This window comes from Egretta garzetta, unplaced genomic scaffold (genome assembly GCF_000687185.1).
Source record: "Egretta garzetta isolate BGI_Z169 unplaced genomic scaffold, ASM68718v1 scaffold118, whole genome shotgun sequence".
NCBI classification, from domain to species: Eukaryota; Metazoa; Chordata; class Aves; order Pelecaniformes; family Ardeidae; genus Egretta; species Egretta garzetta.
This window is the reverse complement of record NW_009260484.1, coordinates 2,512,612-2,537,102: the sequence shown is the minus strand read 5'-3', so window position 1 is coordinate 2,537,102 and position 24,491 is coordinate 2,512,612. Positions and strand designations below refer to the sequence as shown.

Below are 24,491 nucleotides of genomic sequence, written 5' to 3'. Positions count from 1 at the left end.
GGGAAAGTGAGAAATATGTGAAGCACTTGATTCATGTAAGCTGTGCTTGGAGGCATTGTATTGTAGGGAAGGTAGGGGGAGATGGATGGGTAAATTCACAGGGTACCTGATCCATGTATCAGGCTTTGCCCATAAAACCAGTAGTGCTCTGTAGAATGCATCTTTATATAAAATATGTATTTAATTGATCTACAAAACTAATTAAGAGTTTAAAAGTGACCAACTGATTTACAGTCCTACTAGACTTGCAGTTGGCAAGCAGCTCTTAGGGAAGGGGTAAAAAATTTATCATAATGTGAAAATTATTATCCTCTAAAAGCCTCCATTTTCTTGGAGGGGATTTACCTTTTCCCCGATTTGTAGCCATGATGGAGTACCAAGTGTCATCCAAAAGAATGGCTTTATTATGCATTATGGTGAGTAGTTTATTGGAGCTTCTTCTGAGTGAAGAAGTTGTAGGGATTCATATGCAGGCAGTATCTAGGTCCCAAGTTTAAAAACAAACAAAACCCCTTAAAACACCCAACCACAAAAAATCCCCCCAAATCTCATAACAGTCTTGAGTGGTAATTCTTTCCATTCCATAGTATTTCAGTTCTATCAGAAGTTGGATGTAAGATTCATAACACTTTAAAGGATTCTTGTGCATGGACTGCTGAATTAGTTAGGCTTGCTTGCTTCTTCTGAAGCTAAAGGGGAGGGCCTACCTGTGTGAGCGTTTTTGTTTTGGTTTTTGTTTTTTTTTCTTGTTTGGTTGGTTTTTGCTTTGTGGGTTTTTTTTGGTTTTTTGGTTTTGTTTTTTTTTTTGCCAAGAGGAAACTTCTACAAACTGTGCCTTTGTTAGTTTCACCGTTTTTCTGGCACGACCAAGAGGTTAACATGTTAATTCCTAGATATATTAATGTAATACAGATACAATAGACTTTCAAGAAAAAAAAAGGAGAAGACACCCACACAGTAATTTGGATGTAGAAAAGATTAATGGAATTCTCATTTCTAACTGATATATGTAAAATTTGTGGGTAAGAGATGAATTGTTTTAAAAAAAAGATACAAAACTGTACAGTTATATCATTACCTTACTTTGACTTTTATTTTGCAGTGACTACTCTAAAAGAAAATGCTGAAAAGTACATGGAGATACTGGAGGATAAACTACATAGGTAAGGACGATATTATGGAAACCTTTGAAAGCTTAAAAATGCTTGTTAATGCAGCATTGACATGCATGAAGGTGTTAGGGAATGTTTTGGAACTTGCGTTAGAATAATACCACAAATAGCACAAAGTTAGACATCCCGTAAGTGTTAAGACATCTGCCCGTGGCTATGTTGAGCAACTTTGCGAAACACTGTGTTCTCCAGTGCGTAGGGCTGCTCTGGAGCAGCGGTGGTATGGCCAGAGAAAAGGGAGCACGTGGACAGTTGGTGTGCGTTGCTCCAGCTCCGCCTGCGGGTGCTGTAGTCAGTAGTGTGGGCTCTTGAACACCCAGAAGTATTGGGGTTGTGACATCTGGTTGAAAAATCGCCCCTCTGTTCCTATGCAAACCCCAGCTATGAGTGGAGCCAAGGAATCCCTTGCCAGAATTCTGGGCATCTTTAACAAGTAATGACTCTTTATATAACAGTTTTGAAAGAAAGCCATTTTGGGGGATTGTGGAAAGCAAATAGAAACCAGGACAACAATGGAGATATTTTAAGAACTGAATCCTAATGCAGAATTTGCTTATTTTTATGTTTGGGTATTTTTGCTAAACAAATGCTAGCTTTTATATTTCCTTCTCTTGCTGTGTGAAGGGAGCTCTAGATCACCCTTCAAATTTCAGGCTGCTCCTTGAAATATGGTTAGCAAATGTTGCAGTGATGTTGTAATGGAATTTTCTACGTTAGTGGACTTTGTCTTGCACAAGTATGTTAGTATTGGAAAGGGCTTTCATAGGCAGTAATTGGTCTTTGTGTCTTAATAAAATGCAAACCACCATATTAGCACCATTTCCATTTCTATTACTGATTCTATTACTTGTTGCCCTCGTTATTTTTTGTTGTATTGATAAAGAGAGACTTCTAGATCTTTAGATTTGCTCACTCGTACTTTTGAATATAGAAGTATTTATTTTGCATGTCTTAAACTTAGAAGTGAAAATGATGGAAACAGACCTCGAAGATCAAGCTGTGTGTCTGTGTGCTGCCTAACCCGCTCTTAATAACATTTATACTCCGTATACTTTGTAAGTGTAAGACCAGTCTTAAGAATTTTTGTGGGTTGTCTTTTTGAAAAACCATCCTCTTTATTAAAAAATAAAATATAAGGTGTAACAACCTTGTATTGATGCTTCTAGGCTGTACAGGTTTAACTGACGTATCAGGCTCCCAGAAGAAAGTAAATTTCTCTAACTGTTAAATACTTGGAGAGTATGTATACTTTTTTTTCCTTCTAAGGATTTATCACAAAGAATTTTCAGTTGTGATTTGTTTGAATTTTTTTATGCCTCTTTGTATAATTTTTAGGTTGTCTACCTGGACTTTTCTGCATCGGTATCTTAAATTGCAACACGTTTTTATGTGTCTTGATAGGTGTTGTTAATGAGCTTTGCAGCTTTTTTCCTTCTTCCTGCCATTTGTGGGGAGTATAATTTCTGGGGAAGGATTAAAAGTTAAACCCTCTTTTTGGCACTGCTTTATATTTTGGAAGCTTTTTTTTTTTTTTTTTTTTTTTTTTTATGAACAGTAGTTGACCATTTCAAACTTCCCTTAGCAGGTTTGAGAGTTCTCGAATATTGTAATATAATTTGTTGCTTTTATATGGAAGGTTTGGCTTCCTCAGTACCACATTGACCTAGGCCTGGTTCAGTCTAGGTTCTCTAATGCAACCAGGCTACAGGCTTCAGAGTTTTGCTGTCGAGCTAAGTGTTCTTCCCAGCCTGTGCTGAGGACACAAATGCATGAGGTCCCAGTGTATCACTGCAGCGTACTGGTGTATTTAGTGTGCACTTCAGAGCTTGCCATCAGCTTCTCTAACAGACTGTTGTGGTGTTGCCAAGCTTCTAAAATTCTCTTCCTGCCATTAAGAATTAAAAACCACAAACAAACACACACACCCCCTCCCCAACAACAAACCCCCCTAAAAAATAAACCCAACAAAAAACTCCCCCCAAAACCCTCCGCAGTGCTGGCCAAGCCCCCAGATGGCGAAGACTCAATCCTGAACCAGTGGCAGTTTTTCAATATGTACAAATGGTATTATTCTAAAAATAGTTTGTACCAAGTAATTAAGGGCTAAGAATTTCTTTTAATATTGGTGGGAAGAGAAAATCTCTAACGTTTTTACCAGAAAGAAGTCTCTAAGATACTAAATGTTTAAAATGTTTTTATATTTGTGCTAATGAAGATGTTATAGATACTTGTTTTTTAAAGGTTCTTTGGACTTTAAGTAACTACACCTGCTTTACAGCTTGAGTAATTAAAAAAAGTAAGGAAGTGCCCAAGAAGGTTTTATTTTTGTTTTTCTCCTTCCCTCTTAGAAAAGTAACTTGAGAGACTCTTTCTCTCTCTTTGGTCTTCATATAGATGCTCAGATTACACCTCTTTATATATCATAACCGACAGATGAAATTGAAAGACTCTCTAAGGAAAGTTAAAGGAGTACGTTTTAAGTTTACAGTGTAGACAGAGGTAGAATTTGCATCTGGCTTATGGATGCACTTTTTTGGATGCCTTTGAAACAAATAGAGGATCAAGTGTGTGCAGCATGAATTCCAATACGCTTTTAAAGGTTTTCTCCAGGTGAAACATTTCATTTTGCTAGGTAATGTTTCAGGTAGAAACAAATGAGATTCAAACCCCCTCCATTTAAGGTACAGCTTCAAAATAAGGTACAACTATTATAAATGTAATTTTTGACTAATTCTGTAACAGAAGAGAATTAAAGGAGAAAACTCAGACCAAAACAGCTTTAATGAAGACTGAAGTTTAAAAAGTATTAATTTTATCAATTAAAACGTTCTCTTCCCCTGCTCCCCTCCCCTTTCTCTCTTGTTTATTTTGTTAAGGAAAGTTTGGAATATATTCCTCTTGAGGGGTTTTTTGTTGTTGTTCTTTTTTGGGGGGGAGGGAACCTAGCTTATTCACCTGAGTACCTTTTTTTTTTTTTTTTTTTTAACAAATGCAGTACTTTTGACTGCAACCTACAAAACACATCTGTTCTCAAGTAGCTTAATAGAATGTTGATCTGTTTGATTAAGAACAGTACTCTTTTAATAGCCTTGCACCTACAGGGGAAAAAAGGAAAAATAGGCGCTGACAAAAAAGGAAATATGTTCAGTATCTAATAATTTCACCTGCAGGCTGTCTCTTTTCCAGTCGCCAATATAATTCAAGCCACTGCTAGAACTTTTGTGGTAAATCACTAGCTGCTCTTTGGAGAGTAAACACCATTGCCATTGCTTCCATGGTAGACCTTGCAAATTGGTTACCTTTTGTTAGTAAACAGGAGGTATGCAAAAGTGGTCAGAGTTGGGGTAATGAAACTGTGTTCAGCGAAGACATCGGTCTGTCCAGACATCTGAGGTGCAGGAATTTTTGTTTAGATCACTTCAGCTTGTCACTTGAGCGGTTTAAGAGGGATTGTACAGAAGTTTGCTATAGTTGTCTGATGCAGCTCATTGAAAGTCAGCTGAGCATCTTCTTGTGGGACCCTTATTCTTCCACAAAAAGTGTATTGCTTCATCTCACTTCTTCCCACTCCAAGTGAAGGTTCTGCTGGGTCTTTATACCATTACCATGACTGGAGAGGGCTTCAACAATCCAGCTCTTTCAAGAATGATCAAGTTCTGCCATAGGTGAGCTTAAGTCATGTAAATGGAACCATAAGAGCAGAAGATCTGGGTTGGGATAATGCTTAAGTGCTGCCTTCTAAATCAATACTTAAGTAAAAGTGGCCAGATTTTGCAAAATGTGTGAGGTACCAATAAGCACATCTGAAATCAATGGATATAGAGAGGGTGCCAAATTATGTTCATTTAGGTACTTAGATGTTGGAATCCAAGTCTAGACTTGGGGTTTGTAAATATTCACTTATTCTTGAAGATACTAAAAAAATCACCTGCCTTTTAAATGGGTAAGAAACCTTTGACATGTATTTCCGCATGAAAAGTCATAATCTTCTGAGTTATTTGCCAGCTTTAAGATATCTCAATGAAAGTCAAACGATGTGAGCAATTGTGGTTTTGTCACATTTTACATGCACCCTGTATCTCATTAAATCTCTGTCCCAGCTTCAGTCTATTTCCCTTCCATTGCACAAAGGGTTGTGAGAATGCGTATGCATAAAAAGATTGATCTGTGTGAGAACTGTATTTGATAGCTGGAGAAATGAAAACAAATGTGTAGAACAAAGTAAAATTTAGACAAAAATAAATCTATCTTTCAGATCATTGCCCTTGTAGAAGCTAGTATATGTTCCAGAGCAAATACAGTTATCTTATAAAGTGTTGTGCAAAACCAGGAATTAGGTTACATCACTGAATCATGCAGTAAACGGCTTTGGTTCTTTCAGCTCAATCTTACCTTTAGAGACACTGCTGTGCTATTCTTGCAGTAGTAGATGGAAATATGCCATTTTATTAAAAAAAAATTATACTTTTTCTTTTTTTATATTTCTTTATACCAAAGAAACTTAGGATTAATTTAATGCTGCAAATCATCTTCATGGGATTTCGGATGAAATAACAATGCTTTTATTTTTCAAGCATCCATCTGCTAGATATCCATAGAAACATATTTGGAATACATTGCCCTTGTGAAACTTATTAGAAACTGATAATCTGTGAAAGTTTGCACTCTTAAGCAGATGGAGTAAATGTGGTGGGATTGTTATAAGAGCGTCATCTGAAGATTTCTTTTTTGTATGCTGTGAACGATTTGACATTTGCCCTAAGACTGGGTTTTTTGGCATACCAAATATTTCTGGAGTGGCATTGCATGTTAACATGAAAGTTATACCCGAACCATAGCCTGAGCAATTAATGATAGATGCGATATGCAGTAAAGGAGCATATCACAAGTGAAAATAAATCTTGAGAGGAAAGGAGGCAGAGAGCATATAAAACATCAGGAGAAAGCAAGGATCTTGGGACCGTTGTTTATCCTTCTACATGCACTCAGAATGTAAGAGCCAGACCTGTCATGGAAAATTGAACCCCAAGGCAGCAGAAACCCCAGTAGGAGCTGCCTTGATCACTAATTAAAAAACTAGGCATTTAAACATTTCTCAAGACTGTCTGCAGTGAGGTGAGGTCAAGTCCCTGCATCCAACTGGAGCTTTTTGGCCTCCTGCACCCACTTGGAGCCCTGGTTGAAGCCTGATGCTGCTTTTGAAGAGCAGCCTGTGGTACCCAAGCCTACCAGTACACGCTTGCAAAGATCAAGCATTTTTCAATGCAAAGATGAAGGATGTTAATGATGAAACCCCTCTGTGGCTGTCTACAGACTCTTCTGTAAGGGTAAGATTTTATCTTGGGCTGTTAGTGCCCTGTATGTCATTGTGTAGAAAGCCTGGTGTTTGCCAGTGGCAACGTGCTGTGCTAAGGCTGCTGAGTAAGGCTTTCCAAAAGCTTTTTCCCTCTTGTATATGCAGCAGCGTAGGCAGGCTTGGGAGTGCCAGATGGCCTGCAGTAATTTTGTCTAACCTGTGACCTGCCTCAGTCGCACTGAGGGCTAGTGCAGCTGCTGGTAGTATCTTAGGCATGCACAGATAGGACTGAAATGCCACCTTTACCTGCCTCCCCCCAAGACTACGTGTTTTCTTCCAAGAGAGCCCATGGCCCTGTCCCTCGCTGGATAACGATCTGATCTTATTTTGCTTACCAGCGGTTCTGCTGCAGGAGTGTTAAATGCAGGTTAGACAAAGTACTAGATCTTTCTAGTGACTCATTTAGTCCCCTTCTTCTTCCCAGCTGGTCTAAGTCATACACAGCTGTGAGAACATTAGCTCCGAAACTGTGAGCAGCAGACACTTTATATGCGGCGATGCATTCCTTTATATCTCAGGGCCCACATGGTGATGGCTTCTAAATCCCTAATCATAACTGCCTCAGGCTGGAAACAGTTTTTTGTACCAGCTGATGTAAAGATGACTTTTCTCGAGCTGAGGGAATTTAATGTGATCGTACTGTTCTCCAGGCCTCAAAAGATTATGCTGTGACTTCCATTCATCACAAAACTGGGGCTTTTGAGTTGCTTTTTCTAATTCCCAGATAGGAATCATGAAATTATTTTGGGGGAATAATATTGTTTGAGAATAACTGGTGACAATTACACAAAGGTGTTTTATTGAGCTATTTTCTGTGTTATTCTCCAAGAACGGGGGAATGAATAAATATGCCTGCTAGTAAGTTGTAATACTGCAATGACTGTGCTTTGCCATTGTTGAATGATACAGCACCTGGTAACTCTGCAAATGTATGCAAAACCTTTCTTCTTTAATTGACTCTCTTTTGCTATTTATCTTGGTTAATTTTCGGTTCAAAAATGTTTTCATGTTAATGGTGGCTTTTTTTCAACTCATGGATGTACAGTGCATGAAACATAGTGGAATCCTTACCCTGATGTAAGGTGTGCTCATCTGCACAGCTCCTTGTTCTCTGAAGTGCGAAGGGGATTGGGTGTGTTTAGGACAACTTGTATTTACTGAAGAAGGAGAAGTCAAGCCCAAGGTGTGTTTTACCTGATCTCATACATCTGTGATTTTTTTTTTTTTAAGTGTTTCAATCAAAGGTCACTTGACTAGTTCAGAACAAATGTGGCTGCAACCTGGTTGCTCAGGCTGCTAGCGCATGTATGCATTCTGCGTTGGAAATTTGTGGTTTTCTCATGGAGGCAGTGTTTTTAATGTATTTGAACGGGTTGTCTTCACCGAGCTCCGTTCCTTCAGACGAGACCTCCAATGTCCCAAGAGTTCCATCCCATAGGACAAGTCAGGATTAATTGCCACCACATCTCATTCCAGTTTACTTGAAAATGAACATTCTTAAAACAGTTATTCTTGTGCCATATTAGTCATCCTGTTAGTTTATGTACCATGTATCTCAAGTCTGCTCTATAATATACTAAGTTTCAGAAATGTTTTTGGGAGTAGAGCTGGGTGTGAATGCTCTCAATAGCATGGCACACTGAAGGGACAGTGCTTCATACTGCTGATGCTCTTAAAGCTGGTCTAAGATGGTCTTGGAGTGCAACAAAAGGGCTGAGTGTCCTTGTGCATGTATAGCTCTGTTTCTTGTCTCATTAAGACTTCTCTACTGTTCCTGTCTGTATAGGACATTTCTTTTTTTCAATACTACATTGATTATATAAGGGTAGTTTCCCAATGCATGTTGTTTGCCTGTGACTTCAAGCTGTTGCATATGAGTGTTCCTTATCTCCCTGAAAAAGTGCCATTGAATGTCAGTGAAATCACTTGTGTCACTTGCCCATGCAATGAAGGGCTGCAGGACTAGGCCTGGTGTGGTTATCTTGAATGCTGAAAATTTGGAAAGTGGTTAGAAGTTGATGCCACTGAAAGTGAATATGGTAAGTAATTTATCAGATTCACAAAACTGGAAGAAATTTTTGCACAGTTCTGTGACATCTGAAGGCATTCTGCCTCAACTGTGGTTTACTGTTCTTTAAACAGTCTCTGTGGAACACATTGTGTAGTTTTACCATACTGATGGGTTCCCAAAAAGCTTCCAACCACCACCACCAAAAAGATCAATGTCTGGGTTCAGTTGAAAAAGCATTGCAGTGTCACCAAACCCACATTGGGGGTGATCAAAGACTTGACTTCGGAGAATCAATTCTCCTTGTGAATGGTGCATTCACTTTGTTGCAGCTACCTCACTCTTCAGTCTGCGTGAGGGACCCTGTCATGAAAACAGGATTATTGTTTCTTAAAGGCTCAGAGCTGCTCCCACTCAATATTCAGAAATAGTATTCAAGCTTTTTTACTATCCCACTGATCTTTTGTTTTGGCTCTATTCTAGTGAGGGAAAGTTCACTTGCCCAAAATATTAATGAATAAAAGGAGCTGTGAATAATGAAAAGCAAACTGCTAAGTGTGTTAGTTAATAAATTACAGGTGATTTTTTGGTTGTTGTATTGGCCCAGCCTTATTTGGGAGATATATCATCTTTTTTTTTAATAGTTTTGGAAACTTATTTTTCACAACAGTGAATCCATTTAACAAGGAAGAAAAGCTTAATCATCCTTTCTTGCTCTACTTTTTCCTTTGCTTTAAATGTTTGTGTACTTTCTTGTTTGCTGTTCTTCTTTAATTGCTCTGTCTTGAAGTTGGCGTGCAGAAGAGAGGGGGCTTTCCTTTATTGGGACTTCTTTGTTTCCCTTCCTTGCAGTTGTCTCATTTCGACTTTGTAGATTTTGTTCTTAACCTTCGTTCTTTTGTTTCCAACTTTATTCCTTAGCACACCTGTTTCTTCTCTGTGTATCATGGGAGGGTGAAGCTGGATAGCAGGAATATAAAAAAGCACTTGATTCACAGAAAACCTATTCTCACCTTTAAAACATAGGCAATTATTTTTCAGGATATCTTAGACTGCATCACCACAATGTAGGTTTTCATTAAATGTTCTTATTGTCTTCACTTGCAATATATTGGAAATGTCTGCAAAGTCCTGACAGAGTATCTTGGAAACTCCTAGTAAATTTAAATTTAAATAATCTCGCGAGGTGATTTAATTATTTATTAAGTATTGCTTCATGGAAATGGATTAGCCTCAATTAACTCGGTCTGGAGGAAAGGGGAGAATCTTTGCTGTTCCTTTTGTTTCTGGATGTGGGAAGTGTAGCTAATTCCCACAGTGGGTGGAAACTGAAGTCATCTCTCTGGAAGTGCAGCAGATCAGAGTTTGTAATCGTGCCTCCGCAACATAATGCACATTTCCTCTTCAGAGTGATCTGGTGCCACATGCTAGTGAAGATCCTTTGGTAGACAAACTCAAGTCTTGTGATGGGATAACCGTAACTTGTGTATTTTGGCACTGGCAGAACTAATATTTATCCCCATCTGTAGATGAAATGCACATTGCACGAGCAGTAAAATGGGGAAGGGCAACGAATGTAATCTACTTCTTGCACCAAGTCAGAAAATATTAAAAACCAAACCACCAACTCTTCCCCTCCCCCCTCCACCCCCACAAAACCCTACTGCTTCTGGCTGTGGCCTCCACAACATAGGACATCATTGCATTGATGGAACCCACCAGGTCTTTTGTGGCAGTAGCAAGGATCTTCTGGCTCTGCGGTGATAAAATGGGTGCTTGTGGCCAGTAAAGAGGAGACATGTGATGGGGAAGCTTTCACGTCCAGCAGTTGTCTGGGGGAAGGAGACGTAACACAAAATTTACTTTTCCGCTTTAAGTACTAGTAGAGGGTAGGTATTGCACTAATGTTTATCTGGTATATATTGTGCCCTGAACATTTTTTAATGACTGTTTGGCTTCTATATGAAACAGTAAGAAGTGAAGAAGGTCACAAGAATTACAGGCTTAGAAGTTGTTGTTGTCTTTTATTCCTTTTTTTTTTTTTTTTTTTTTTTGGCATTTTGCCTGTCTGGGAATGTTGGGTCACAAATATTGATTTCTTTTTTTCCTTTTCTAATTGGGACGTGGGAGAACTGTGGCACATGACTGTACTGTTTTATGAGAAGTAGGGGAAAGCAATGTTCTTTTTAAATCTAATCTCAGCACTGAAACTAGATCTTTTTAGAAAAAAAAAAAAAAAAAGAGGTCAGATTTGGGGCCAGTTTCCAGTGTCTCTTAAAGCTTTAGAAAAAGTAAAGCACATGGTCACACAGCCTTTAGTAACTCTCTGTCCATATTAATTCAGGTTTCATCCAGGCTAGGGGCTTTTTGAAGTTACTGAATTAACTTCAGTAGTTAGCGTGCAGCATTCGCAAAGACAAGGTGACAGGGGATTTTGCTGCTTATTCATGGAAAAGCTTGCCCACCTCCCCCCCTTCCCTCTAGGCTCTTTGTCTTCCATTCATTTTATACTTAGCATAGCAAAAATCATCAGAGGGCAAGGCTGGGTCTCCCCTTCTAAAAACAGAAAGTATTGCCCTTGCTTAAAAAGAAAATGTGCTGAAAGTTCACAGCCTCTCTAGCTGGTTGGTAATTGTGTATTTTGTTAGGATCTTTTCTTATTCTGTATGCCTTTTTCTTACGCTGCATTGTCCTGGTGCTGGTCAGTCATGCCTGCAAAGCGAGAGTTCAACACTTCGCTGAAACTCATTAGTGTCACGGTAGTCCTCTCTGCTGCAAACTCTTGCCTCATCAAGAATAAGTAATTCTACATCACTTTACTGCTTTGGTGTGCTGAGATGTCCCTGTTTTGGAACAGAAGTAATGTTTTCCCTATTTTTTTTTTTCAATCACTTGTACTCTTCCCTGTTTTCTCATCTCTTTCTATTTGATTAAATTACATGGATTTTATTAAGAGTTTGAAATTCGTATTCACCAATTTTTTTGTTTGTTAATCAGTGATACTTGTGAATGTGGACAGGATCCCATTTTGCAAATGGTGAATGTCTAACATGACTGACTTCACTCATAGTGGCTTCCTCTTCGTTGAGAGTAGGTTGTGTGGCCTTTTGACCTAGAAGCCTATACAATTTTTCTTGTAGATATCTATGCTAATGTATGTTTACATTCAAGAAGGGAAGGTTGATGCAATGAGCTTGGGTGACTTGCTTCTAATCATTTTCCATTTCCAATGCAAGGATGCTTTGGCTTTGAGATATGTGTATCGCACAGCTCCATTGTGCTTCAGAAAGACTGTTCAGCCACTGACCTTGCCCTAGGATTTTCAGAAGATATTTGAAGATAAGGTTTCGAGGCTGTCAACATGAGGATGCATTTGCAGTGTGCTGTAGCTGCTGAGGAGTTACCTTTAGATACTCTGTCAAGCCAAAGGACAGTGATTTCATCATCCCATCCAGATAATGGAGAAAATGTGCAACAGGAGGTGCTAGCGTTATTTGCAGGTATTCAGTAAGAGCATAGCGACAGGTGAGAGGCACTCTAGAAACTAGGAACTAAGTTTGAAAATTGATAAAAAACCCATCTGCTTAAGCGGGAGACTTGCTTCCAGTAATTTCATGGGACTTTTCCCAGGCTTTTGTGTTTCCTGAGAAAAAGGTGAGTGCATCATGACTGTAAACTGTTCAAAGTGCTTCTCTTTGCCCATCAATATCGCCTGTGCCTTGCTACACTCTGCCCTGCTGCTGTCTTCTCTGTGACTTGATTTCATGCAAATCTCAAGCTATCTTAGTTGTGGAGATATGATTACGTGAGGGGAGGGAAGGATGTGTAACTGTTTGTCAGAGCTGTGTCCATGGTATTAAGCCTTTGCTCTCTTACCAGGTCCCCTTGGTGGCTGCATGTAGCTGAATATACATAGTGAGAAAGACCTGATCCCTTCTGAACTTGGGAAGAAAATTGTTCAGAGGTGGATGTGTATTTTCCTGTGTATTGCTACTGGTTTTGAGTGCATCCCCAAAGACAAGACTTGAAACCAGTTTGTGCATTTCTCAGAAGCTTTGTTATCTCTCTCAAGCAGGATTGCCATCAACAGTAGTAATGGGTGTGGAGCAATCAAGGACGATGAGGATGGATGTTTGATGTCATCTGCCTGCTGTCCAGCAGTGCTGCTAAATCCTCCTGTCCTCTGTTGAGACAGTACTCTGCACAAAGTCCTATCTGGCCAATTAGATACAAGCATCATGATAATTAAATGAGTAGAAAATGAAGTATCATCACCTGCATAGCCTGCGTATAAAGATGTAGGATAGCTCTGTCTTGCATGCAAGTGGGACAGTCTTTCACACTGGCATTTGGCAGCATTCATTACTTTGTGCTTGCTACTGGGAATGTACTCTGTGAGTTTGGGAAGACACGCAGGCCCCAGCAAGCTAGCAATGTGCTGTCATCGGCAGCGCACAGCAGCCAGCATTCATTGTAGCTAAATGGGGTCCAACCAGGGAGGATTTGTAGGCCCTGCTCTTCCTCTCTTTTTGAGTCAGAACATGATTTGGATCCTGCTCTTACTTGACCCTGCAGCCACAGCGGGTCGTATTGTGCCCTCGGGTGTTTCAGAGGAACTCCATAAGCACGTGGCTATTGACATCAGTATTTGGCCAACACTCTCATTTTTCCAGGTGTGCCTTCCTGGTTACGAAGGTTGAATTTCAGGGTACATTCCCACATGACGACAACGTATCATCTCTCCCAATTGTCTCTCTTCTAAAAGGGCATTTCTTTGTCCTGTTGTTTTTAATGCTTTTGTATGCTTAACTCCTGCTCAGTCAGTAGTACAGAGGGTGATTCACATTCCCAAACTCACTTGACACTGAAAGTCTAAGTCTGTTATCCTTTCATAGAGTGGAATATATTATAACCTGTTGAATTTTATATCAGAGAACAGAGTTGAATAAAAATAATAGGAGAATTGTAAATTCCTTCTATAGGCTTCCTAACACTTGTGGTCAGAGACTGTAGTAAACAAGAGGTCGGGCTCATTACTGTAATTGCTTGGCGATAAGAACACATTCTTCTCTTGGTATAAATAGCCGTTGCTGCTATTGCAGCAGTGCGGATTTGTGGCAGCTGAGAATGTGGCCTCAATGCAAACGTCATTCTTTCTTCCTCTAGTTTTGGAAACAAATGCATTTTCTTGGATTAGAACTGGTTGTGACTTTGAAAGCCACTGACTTGCTTCAGTTTCAGTGGAAGTCACTAAAAGTTGAATCCTTTGTGGGGTTCAGGCTCATGAAAGCATTTAGGCTTATGCAGCTGCTCAACTGTTTGAACAGAGCTTAGATCACAGAATGACAGAATGACAGAATGGCAGGGGTTGGAAGGGATCTCAGGAGATCATCCAGTCCAACCCCCATGCTAAAGCAGGCTCACCTAGAGCAGGTTGCACAGGACATGGTCCAGGCGGGCTTTGAATATCTCCAGAGAAGGAGACTCCACAAGCCCCCTGGGCAGCCTGTTCCAGATCAATACATAGATCCTGAGAGGAACGCTTTCCAACATCAGAGCCTAATTCATGCCTCTCCTTAAAATCTGATTTGGGATCAAACGTTAAATAGTGCAGAAAAAAAAATCTCACTCCAGCAATTCCCATCCAGTCAAAAAAAAAACCAAAAAACCCCAACCCAACTATTTAATGACGTTGTGGGGCTTTGCTGTTATTGCAGGAGCCAAAGGCAAGCAGGATGCAGACTGAGTTATCAGAGTTAGTACCAAACTTGAAGGTGCTTTATCAGATTATGAATGAGGTGAATGATAAACTAGGGTTGAGAAGCTGGCTTTATGTGGACTGCTTAATAAGAAAAATTCCCCCATAGCTTTCTCCTCATCTATCAAAGTTAAGGTTTTTTACTCTTAGAATAGATTATTTATAATAGATGTTTCAGTGGAGCTAGGGGCAGAAGACCATTACTCTATTCCTTTTTTTAAAGATAAATAAATAGACCTGGAAGGAGGTAGTAAATTTTTACATTATAGATTAGGTAATATAGTAAAAATAAACTGTACAGTAAATACAGGGGCAAAATAGAGTAGTAAATTCTTACTACAAGGTGTCTTCCTTCTTCCCTTGTAAATTACTTAATTTCCTGCATTTGACGTGTTGGTCCCATACCCGTATCCAACTTGCATTAAGAATCAAAGTGAAAACCATCAGCTGCGGCAGTCTATCATTTTGTGTTTCCAGTGGAGATAATTTAAGTATAACACAGTGACATTGAATATTGATAGAAAGATGACAGGCCGTGATTAAAGTTTTGTGCTGGGTAAAATAAATGGCTGGAGGATTGAAGAGAAAATGACAAAAATATTGTTCGGTATTGTGTGGTATCTTGTTCTTTAATAACACTAATCAAATGTCCATTATTGGTTTTAAGCTCTAGAAAAATTGTTCTTCCTCCTTGTTTTGAACAGGCCTTTCAGGAAAGAAAAAGCAGACATAAAATATGTACATTTCACATAAAATACAAGGTGGTAGTTCTGTCCTTAAGATGCTGTTATTAGGTGTTTTTTCTATGGGCATGGGAAAGATGTTGTGATTCCTAGTAGATTGTTTTTAGATTTCAGTTTAGATTCTAATCCTTCAGTATCCTGGATGCAGTAGGTCATGTTTTACTGAGTGGAAGAATTTGTGGATAACGAGTGTAGCTGATAGGCTTCATTTTTTTTAAGCATTTGGCAGAAAATGCTGTCAGATATTTATGTTTTTCTGTTTACTGAAATCACTGTGAGGGGCCATGTAATTTTACATGAATATTATTTCTTATTTGTTGTTATTAGCTTCTTGCTATGAAAAATTCTGAATATCTTAATGGGAAGGAATTTTGTTAAGAAATGTTTTATGAAGTCAGTTCAAGCTAATAGCATTTTAAAGGTCTGAGAAAATTCCTTAGTAATCTTAGAATCCATCCATCATAATAGAATGTGTTTATCCATTTTTTTCTTAATTATACAATTTATAAAATCAGTGGTGTAACCTCATTATGCATATGTACAAAATGCCCCAAACTGATTTAAAATATGAATGTGAGAATGTAATGACTCTTCATGTGAGAAATATTTTGACCCATTACAGGTAATTTAGATTTTCTTGGGGGGGGAAGAGGAGAATTTATGGGAGAGGGTACAACTTATGTCTGGTTCATCACTTTGTAAACATATAGTTATTGCTTTAAAGCATAATGCTTCATTAAATCAAAATCTTGGAACTAGAGAGAAAAATGGAATTCTGGAAGGAGATCAGATACACTGGTCCCACTTGCAGTTGGTCCTGGGCAGTGGTTTGCTTCCAGCCCTCCTTCCTAATGCCTGGTTTGCCTTGATTTCTACACTGAAGGCTGTATTCTTAATAACGTATCTCAGCTGCTGGTAGAAATCATTCAGCTATAAATCCAAAGCAGGAAACTGCCTACACGCAACAGCTCTTCTTTGTTTACCCTGCTTTGGCAGCTCGGTATGCACATTTGAAACTCTGTCCCTCCTTTTGTAGCATTGTGAAATAAATAATAGTTGTATGGTACGTTGATTTTGCTTCAATGTCACTACCATTATGCTAAAAAGAAAGTATTTATACAAGTTTAAAAGGCTTATTTACTTCACATATGTACATCTTCATATACTGTGAAGTCCTTCACATGAGGATAAAACAATACAATTAAAATTGTTTACAAATAGAACATAGTACATATTAACATACCACATAATTTAGATGTTCTCAACTAGTTAATTCTGTAGTGCAGCATATGCTTATTGTGTGCATGGTCTTTCATAGGATCTTCATTGCTGCCTGGAGCTACCACAAGTAATAAAATAGCAGTGTTACCTGCTAGGTAACAGTGCAAAGTGGGGAGAAACTAGAGGCAGGGAAGAAAAGAGTTACGTTTTCAATGAAAAGGAGTATAAAGACCTGTGGAGGTCGTACCTTTGGCCAGAGCCTGTGTGTGAAAGTTCAGAGGGGCAAGGAGAAATGTGAAAGAAGCAAGGTCCATGCAGCAGGCAGCAGTAGTCTGAAGGAGATTGTGTACCATTTGAGTGGCTGCATCCCAGCGTGGCATTTTTCCTTCCAAAGGGTTTTTTTACACTTCATTTCCATAATGTAAATGTTTTTTATACTGGGCCTAGGGTGTCTGCGGTGTTAAGTATCTCAGACGAGCAGGTGTCTACTCATATTTGGGGTTCTCCACTAGGACTCATCTGAAATTTGACTGATGTGGGCAAGGAGGGAATTGAACTGTTGCTCTTCTTTTTGCACACAAAGCCAAGAAGTGATAGCTCCTAATCCCAAAATAACTTAGAAGGCTGTGGTGGGTGTTCCCTAGGAATATCATAGGGTTTACATCATTCAGCAGAGGCACAGGATACCTGGCTCCAAGTACTCTGCCAACTGCACCTCCAGGTATACTCTGCCCTGCTACATCCCTGAGGAGAGGAGAGGAGGATGCCATAGCCACCACTTCAAGGGCTGGGCTGGGGGCTCAGCTCACTTGTTTCCCCATATCTGTCCCTTTCTGCACCTTTGCCTCTGCTTCTGGGATACTGTAGAAAGCAGAGCCACTGCCGTCACCCGTTCTTCCAGCTGCACGAAAGTAGCATCCACATGCCTGTTCTGCACTATCATGTTCTGTCTGGGTGTGCTGGATGTCTTTTGGATAGGACTGTTCTACAGAAGACTTGTCTGTGGTTCATGAGGTTTAGACATTAGAGAAGTCAGCCCAGAGCAAAATTTTTAGGTGTTGAGGATGTAGGAGTCTACAAGTTAGATGGGGATTGTGAGGATTGCTTTCTTGGGCTCTTGTGGTTTTGGTCCAGAGCATTCTCCAGTAGGTCAAATATCACATTTAAAGAGGGTCAGCTACTTCTTGTTTTCTAGAGAGTATTGTGTGTTTAATAGGGGAGAAGGCAAGGTCAGAGAAGCAAATTGCTTGTGCCAGTGAGAAGTACTGCAAGCTTCAGACTTTGCCTAGGACTTCTAGCTAGTCTCCAAGGTAGGTGTTAGAGCAGGTTGTCATCTGACAGGAGAGTGTGAAGTCTCCTGACCTTCTGGGAGTGAGTCTTGTTTTTACATGGAGAAGGGCAATAATAGGGCTGAACAGCAAACAAGTGTTGTCAGTGAGCTTTGAAATAAGGGAGTTGGAAGAACGTCTCCTGCACTGGGGGACAACCACGTGATTGGAACAATATGAAGTTGATTCATGATATTTTTGGCTCCTGGGGAGATTGGAGAGAAGACACACAATGCAAGGAATTGAATTGTGAAATGGAGGCTATATGAAGGGGTTTATAGGATTAGGGAGACTTGCAAGAAGAAAAAACCAAAAGGTTTTGATTTCAGATGTTCAGGAAAGGTGACTTTCTAGTGTGCAGGCTGACAAAAAAAAAGTTTTGTTGTTTGGTCAGAGTCTAGGTTTTCTTTGTCCCTCTTTCTGCACCTTTTTTCTTCTCTCTTTTATGTTCATCAGATGAGAGCTGTAAACTGATGAGCCCTAGCTCTACCTTCTCCCTTATCAGCCTGCTGTTGCACACTAGCCAGATGGGGAAAATGGGGTTATGTGCCTCAGTCCCCTTAGAGCCTCATGTCACTCACTGACAGGAACGTTGTAGTCCTTGGTTTGTTCAACAGGTTGGTTGTAGGCATCTTAAAATATAACAGCTAAGGTTAAAGATCAAGAACTGATCTTTTGGAAACTTTTTTTTATGAAGGAGAGAAACAAAACATATTCCTGAAATAGTAAATACTTGTTAGATAAAGGAAGGGCTATAAATGCATGACTGAATTAATATGGTAAACCAAATCATAGAGGTGGACTTCTGCTAACAGTAAAACAATATGGTTGCCTGCCTTCCTTTAAATATTATTACTCCATACTTTCTTTTACTTGCCTCCTTTGTTCACTGTGTGGCTGTTGCCTTAAGAAAAGGCAACAAAGACATAACCAAATGTAGAGTAAGAAGAGCTAATTCCTTCCCTGTGGTGCAAAATATAAATAGAAGTGAGTGACCAAAATACAGAGAAACTTTCCCTAGTTTTTACAATAGATTAACAAAGAACAGGGATGTAGAACAAAGTCTTTTGATTCACATTGCCATTTTCTGCAAGCCTCAAAACTTTCCAATCATTTTAATTGTTGTAACGAAAATGCCTGCTGTTTCTGCCAGACTATTTTTGCTGCATTTCGTTTGCTTTCTTGTCAGAGAAAACTGTTTTTAGGGTCAGTGAATGCACTGTTAACATGTGAGCCAGGTACTGGGAAGAGGTAAGTACATGCTTATCTGAATCTGCACCTTAGTGTGGTTCACCTATTAGAAGAAAGTTGTCTAGAGTATTATTTCTTCGTGATAGTTAAGCTTCCCTCGTAGGTTAGCTTTGTTTATGCAGTTTCTAAATAGATGTCTTACTGAGTAACCTTTTAGCTTCAGTCTCACTCTCTTGGTTTTCAAGATGTGGCTTCTTACTGGGATTTCCCTTAGAATAAGCAACACCTATCAACACACAGTGTTGACCTGAGGGTGTTATAAACCACTTACAACAGTACACTCACCAAGGGGCATTCCTAAAAACTAGAGATGATGAGATTTACAAGTAGTGACATCTCCCCATGCTGATTCCAATTTGCTTTTGAGGAGATTTTGGGGGACTTTGGTTTGTTTTGTTTTAAATAGGGTTTAATATAAAATCTCTGGGCTATTTTTACATGGGCATGTTTTCATTTAGGCTATAATGTTCAGGAACTGAATGTGCTTTTTGTATGTATGCAGAGCCCTCAATAGGAAAGTAGTGTTCTCATAGTTCCAGTTGGCACTATAAATAGCTTTAGAATAATGTTGTGCTGAGAGCCACATAGAGAGCCCCCATTGATATCTCTGGGAATCTTTTGAAAAGACAGAGGAGCGATGTTCTTTGGACTTCAAGGAAGAGAGAGAGAATCCTTGCTGGATATGACTCTTGACATTATTTTCTCCCAATGTTATGTGTAGATTGAAGGTATCCTCTAGTTTCCTTGTATCCTCTGATCTCTGGTGTTGTTTCCTAGAAAACTACTTGAGAGTTGGTAAAGGCATCTGCAATTACAATTTAAATTGCCACTTTATGAAGAGAACTCAAGGATAAACCTCTCTGTTCCACATTCATTTCCTCCTGTCCATAAAGAGCTCTGTTTCTCTGACAGCTCTTTCATCATCATCAACTTGACCTAATCCAGAATTCTTCCTGCTGCGTCTTTTGTGTTGCTGTGGATGTCTCAGCCATTCTTCAAGTCTACTTAGGCCTGCTCTTGTAGATTTTTCTGCACAGTATCCTTGAGATAAGACCTGTCCCAGCTATCCATCCAACTAAAAAATTACTCTGAGTCTTGCATCTCACTTACTTCAACATCCATTTCCCTGGCCATGACTTGAAAAAAGCAGTCTTGCCCTACCCTCATCCATTCAGAGTGCTGTTACTACTGCAATGACTGTTCTTTCCTCTCTCTTTTTAAAGATAAAAATTAATTCTGTGTTTCTGATATTTCATTTTATTTGCTTTTATCCATTGGTTCCCTTTGTCCTGTCACATCAAACATAACAGCTAGCCTTCAATGTCAAGGCTGCTTACAATCTTTTACCACCTACTTAGTCTTTTTTTTTTTTTTTTTTTTTTAATATTAAAGGTCTGACTTCCATTTACAGATGTTAAACCCCATGGGTATCAATCACTTGCCCATTATGTTTTTATACTAATACCTTTTGCCTTTCTTACATGATTCCTTTATGGAGGGATGGAGATCTTCCATATCCACTGACCTGTTTCATTACCATTCTGCAAGTCCTTAAAATTCTTATTCACTGTGATACCTCAGTGTGCTTGACAGTGATTAGATTAACTAGTTACTGAGGTAACTAATTAAACCATTGTACTGTAACTACTGTGCCATGTTCAGTCCATCGTTGTCTCAGTGTTTCTTTGAACATCCTCTTCTGTATCCTAGCTCTTGTTGCTTGTTTTAATTTAAAAGTCTTTCTGAGAAAAGGGCCATCACTGTAATCTGTTTGGTGTTTGTACAAAGCCTGGCACTTTGGACTCACGAGCACTGTGGCACTTGGAAGTTCACAATCAGTAGGTGATTTAGGTATGATTTGTTGTTGCTGGGTCTGTATAAATGGTTGATGGTTTGTGATTTGTAGTGGATTCCAGCAAATTCTTCCTGGCACCTCCATTGAACTTGCCACGTATACCACCTTGATAGTAATGTACAGACAGGCATATAACACCTAGAGGTTGATACATCATAAAATATTTATAAGGATAGGGATAATATGAAACCTGATCCAGTCTTGATCCATTGTTTTGAAAAGTTGCATACCTGAAAAAACTCGATGTGGTCAGTACAGGCATCCACATACTTTTGGCTTCATGGAGACTGCAAATGTACTTCTAGTGTGAATTGGTCACGAATAAATCAGACTCTTAAATTCAATTGAGCTTGATTTTACACCTTGATTGAGCTAAAGATTTTTTTTATGTGGGGAATGTGATAATTTTTACTAATTATTTGGTATGTGTTTCTGTGTCAGCTATTTGCAGCTTTCAAATACTTTTCATTTAAAAAGTGTGTTAGAAAAATGCTTCTAAGCACAGAATTTCAAAATACAGACTAAAAGATGCAGAGTCCTTGGCCTAAGTAAGTTCAGAATATCCAAGTATCTGTGCATTCACCGATTTAAATTGAAAAGCTCAGCATAACATCTTAGTATCTTAGTTCAGGATGTATCAGAGTTTTACAGATACAGTGATAAAACAAAGATGTCCTTAAAATAAAAGCTATTAGCAGCATATTCAGTAATTGCTGATTACTAAAATGGGTGTAAAACTTAGACACAATCAAAAGCACATTGACCGATGAGCTGTCATGGCCAAATAACAGCAGTGCCAGCACTGTTATGCTGTACTTTTATATATGCTATTCATCTTCTCCACTGTGAATACTACATACATCACTATCTCTGTCCTAGTATTGTCAATAGAGCTCTTCATTAAATTGAATAGCCAAAACAAGCTATCCACTGAAAATTATGATTTAAGTCCCTAGTGTGTTTTCTAAGCCTTTAATAATAAGCCATATATAGCTGCAAACAAACTTTTTCAAAAAGCAAGTAGATGGGCTTATGTGTGTCTGCAGGGAAACGTTTTGACTGCATAACCATGATGGCGTGACTGACAAGTAGAGAAACAGTAGGGGTTATTTTATTTTTCTGGCTTCATAAGTGAAAATGCTACCTGGATGGAATACAGAAGTGTAATCCATTGAAGAATTTTTCCCTTTCTAATTAGTGATACTCTCCACTCCTTGGGGAAGACCAATTTGTGGACCTCATACTGCATTCTGCCTCCAATAAATGTATATACTGACTCTAAGCACAGATCAAGGAGTTCAGCTTCTGGAACTTAATTTTGCTCTCAGTCTCAAAATACTGCTGTTTGAATTTTGCAACTTGGCATCTTGTAGAGTTTGTAGAGTTAAAAATGTACCTTTGTTAGATTAATGAATTCATTGTGCGCAGTGCAGCTCCTTTATCCTTCATTTAGAATAAAAGATAAGCTGGTAATTTAGTGAGAAAAGCTAAAATCAAATAGTTATTTTCCTTCTTTTAGTCGCTTATAATTGCTTACTATTATATAGCAAGTGATATAATTTGAAAAGCACTGTGAAAAAAGTATTGCATTTAGTAGGTATTAGCATTCAGATCTGTCTGTGAGCGTGTACTGCCTTGGGAATCGGCACTTCTGAGTCCCATCCCAGGCTTTGCCACTGATCTGCTATATTTTAGGAGGCAACCTAATCTTTTGGTTCCTTAGAGACAACACCTATTAAATGGAGATGCGACCACATCTCTTGCTAGCAGTATGATGTTAGTATTCTGTGTCTTGTTCTGAAAAACTATTTATGCCTAGAATTCCCATTTACTTCAGGTGAAAATATCTATTGGGCGGATCTCGGGAACAGTATCTATAACATTCACAGAGATGATTGATGGATTAAAAGTATGAGGAAATTTGGTATTTTGAATTTCCTAATACTTTTGGGTTTTCTTTGGTGGGATAGCAAAGTAGAAAAAAAAGCAGCACATTAGTGGGAGATAAAGACAACACTCAAAAGTGTGAGACTGAAGGAAGAGTATCATAGTTTAATATAATTTGGTTCACCAGAGTTGAAGCGAGCACATTTCAGACTAACAAGAAATTAGTGTACCTGTTTTCCGAAAATTAGAGCTGATTTAATGCAGTCAACAGTGTGATTGCTCATACATGATCTTCTACATCAAATTCAGAAACCCCTGACTGCTGTTAGGGTGACAGGCCTGTACATCTGACAGCATGAAGGAAGCTCCGATTGTGATTGCAAGACCCCTGGGTTTGTGTCTGATCAGGAGGCGGTCATGTGAAGCCAGTGTACGCCGTACCGTTGGAAGCACCATCTTAGCACAAAGGGGGTTTTGTGGCATCAGCTTTGCAATAGGGCCATAATTTTACTGCTTTTCAGTTTGAAATAGCTTGTGTTATTTCTGTGGAAGTATTTGAGCTGCTGTTGGGGGTGGGGGGGTTTTTTGTTTTTATTTTCCTATCTAATAATAAGCAATCACCCCAAAAGTTACTTGAAATAGCAACTATTCTCCCTGAGCTGCAATTTTATTTTCTTTTGGCTTTTATTTCAGCTGTGGGAGCCAGCTGCTCCAAAAAGTGTGGGAAGCTGACTTGGAGGCCTGTCAGCTGTTGATCCGAGGGTTTCAACTGAAGGAAACCAACTGCTGTGGTTTTGAGGAAGAGGAGAACCAAACGGATGAGATGGAGATGACTGCTGATGGCCCATCCAATTCTGAAAAAAGAAAAGAAGGCCACTTTCCAAACGGCACAGAGTGGGGCACTGTTCCCTGCCCCAAACACAGCGAGCTAAAAGAGGTATCTGAAATATTCTACTGCTGCCTTTCAAGCAATACTGCTGGTTTTCCTTTTGAGAGGAGGAGCTGAATCTGGGTGACGGGTCAGCAGGGCAGGTTAAGTATGAACTTAACATCTGGTCTCCAATCTGGGACATGAATAAAATAGCTTATTAGCTTCTCAGAAGCCCTTCAACCCTTTTTCCTTTCGCCATCAGTCTTTTTAAAATGTGGAAATTATTCAGGCAATGAATACAGAATGTACATCAGGATTTAAAGGAAAAACGATTAAGTATTTAACAGAAATTATCAGCTGTTCCTCATCTCACTGACGAGTTTCACTCTGTGTTAGTTCTGCTGACTTGTTAGCCTGGACCTATGCTAGCTGAAGTGGGGAGAGAGTGAGTTTTCCTCCCCTAGTGAAATGGTCAAAGGCTTCCTAGCTCACTTGCTGGTAGGCTTCCAGCATCCGCCAAATATTAAAAGGAGAAAAAAAAATCATGAGGCTTAAAGGGTTTGACAAATTTATTTTAAGATTTTGTGCTCAGCTCTAGAATGCCATCCTTACTTAAAAATGTACAGCTACCTAATAATCTTTTAACTGCACTGCCAAGGCAAACAAGCTGTTAAGAAGCTTCATCACCCAATAGCACCACTGTGACCAAAAAACCCTCCAACAGGAGTTGTCAGTTTTATTACCTTGGAATTTGGTTGACAAAAATTCAAAGTGTGCTTAATCGCACCTGATGTTAAGAGCCATTGAACTGTGTGCTACATTGAAAGCTGATGCCTAATTTTGCATTTATACTGGCTGAGACTTAGTGGAAAGCAGGCCCTAGCCTTACTGTAAAATCTCCTCTTGTTAGTAAAAGTCTGGTTTTAAATTGGGCTTCAATAGTACTTGCAGCCTTTTCCTAGGGAAAAAGGTTTATAGACCGACTCCACATAGAGACCATTTTTATTGGAAATGATCAGCTGTGGCTTTGACTTTTTTTTC

The 24,491-nt window shown here is 39.2% G+C and overlaps 1 protein-coding gene across 1 annotated transcript in view; it reads left to right on the top strand.

The window, feature by feature from the left end:
• DISC1 (DISC1 scaffold protein) overlaps positions 1-24,491 on the top strand; it is a 191,265-nt gene that overhangs the window by 144,249 nt on the left and 22,525 nt on the right. The window contains exons 10-11 of the mRNA XM_035899688.1: positions 1,103-1,163; positions 23,273-23,516. Coding sequence (XP_035755581.1) covers positions 1,103-1,163; positions 23,273-23,516 — 305 coding nt within the window. The remainder of the gene's footprint in view (positions 1-1,102; positions 1,164-23,272; positions 23,517-24,491) is intronic.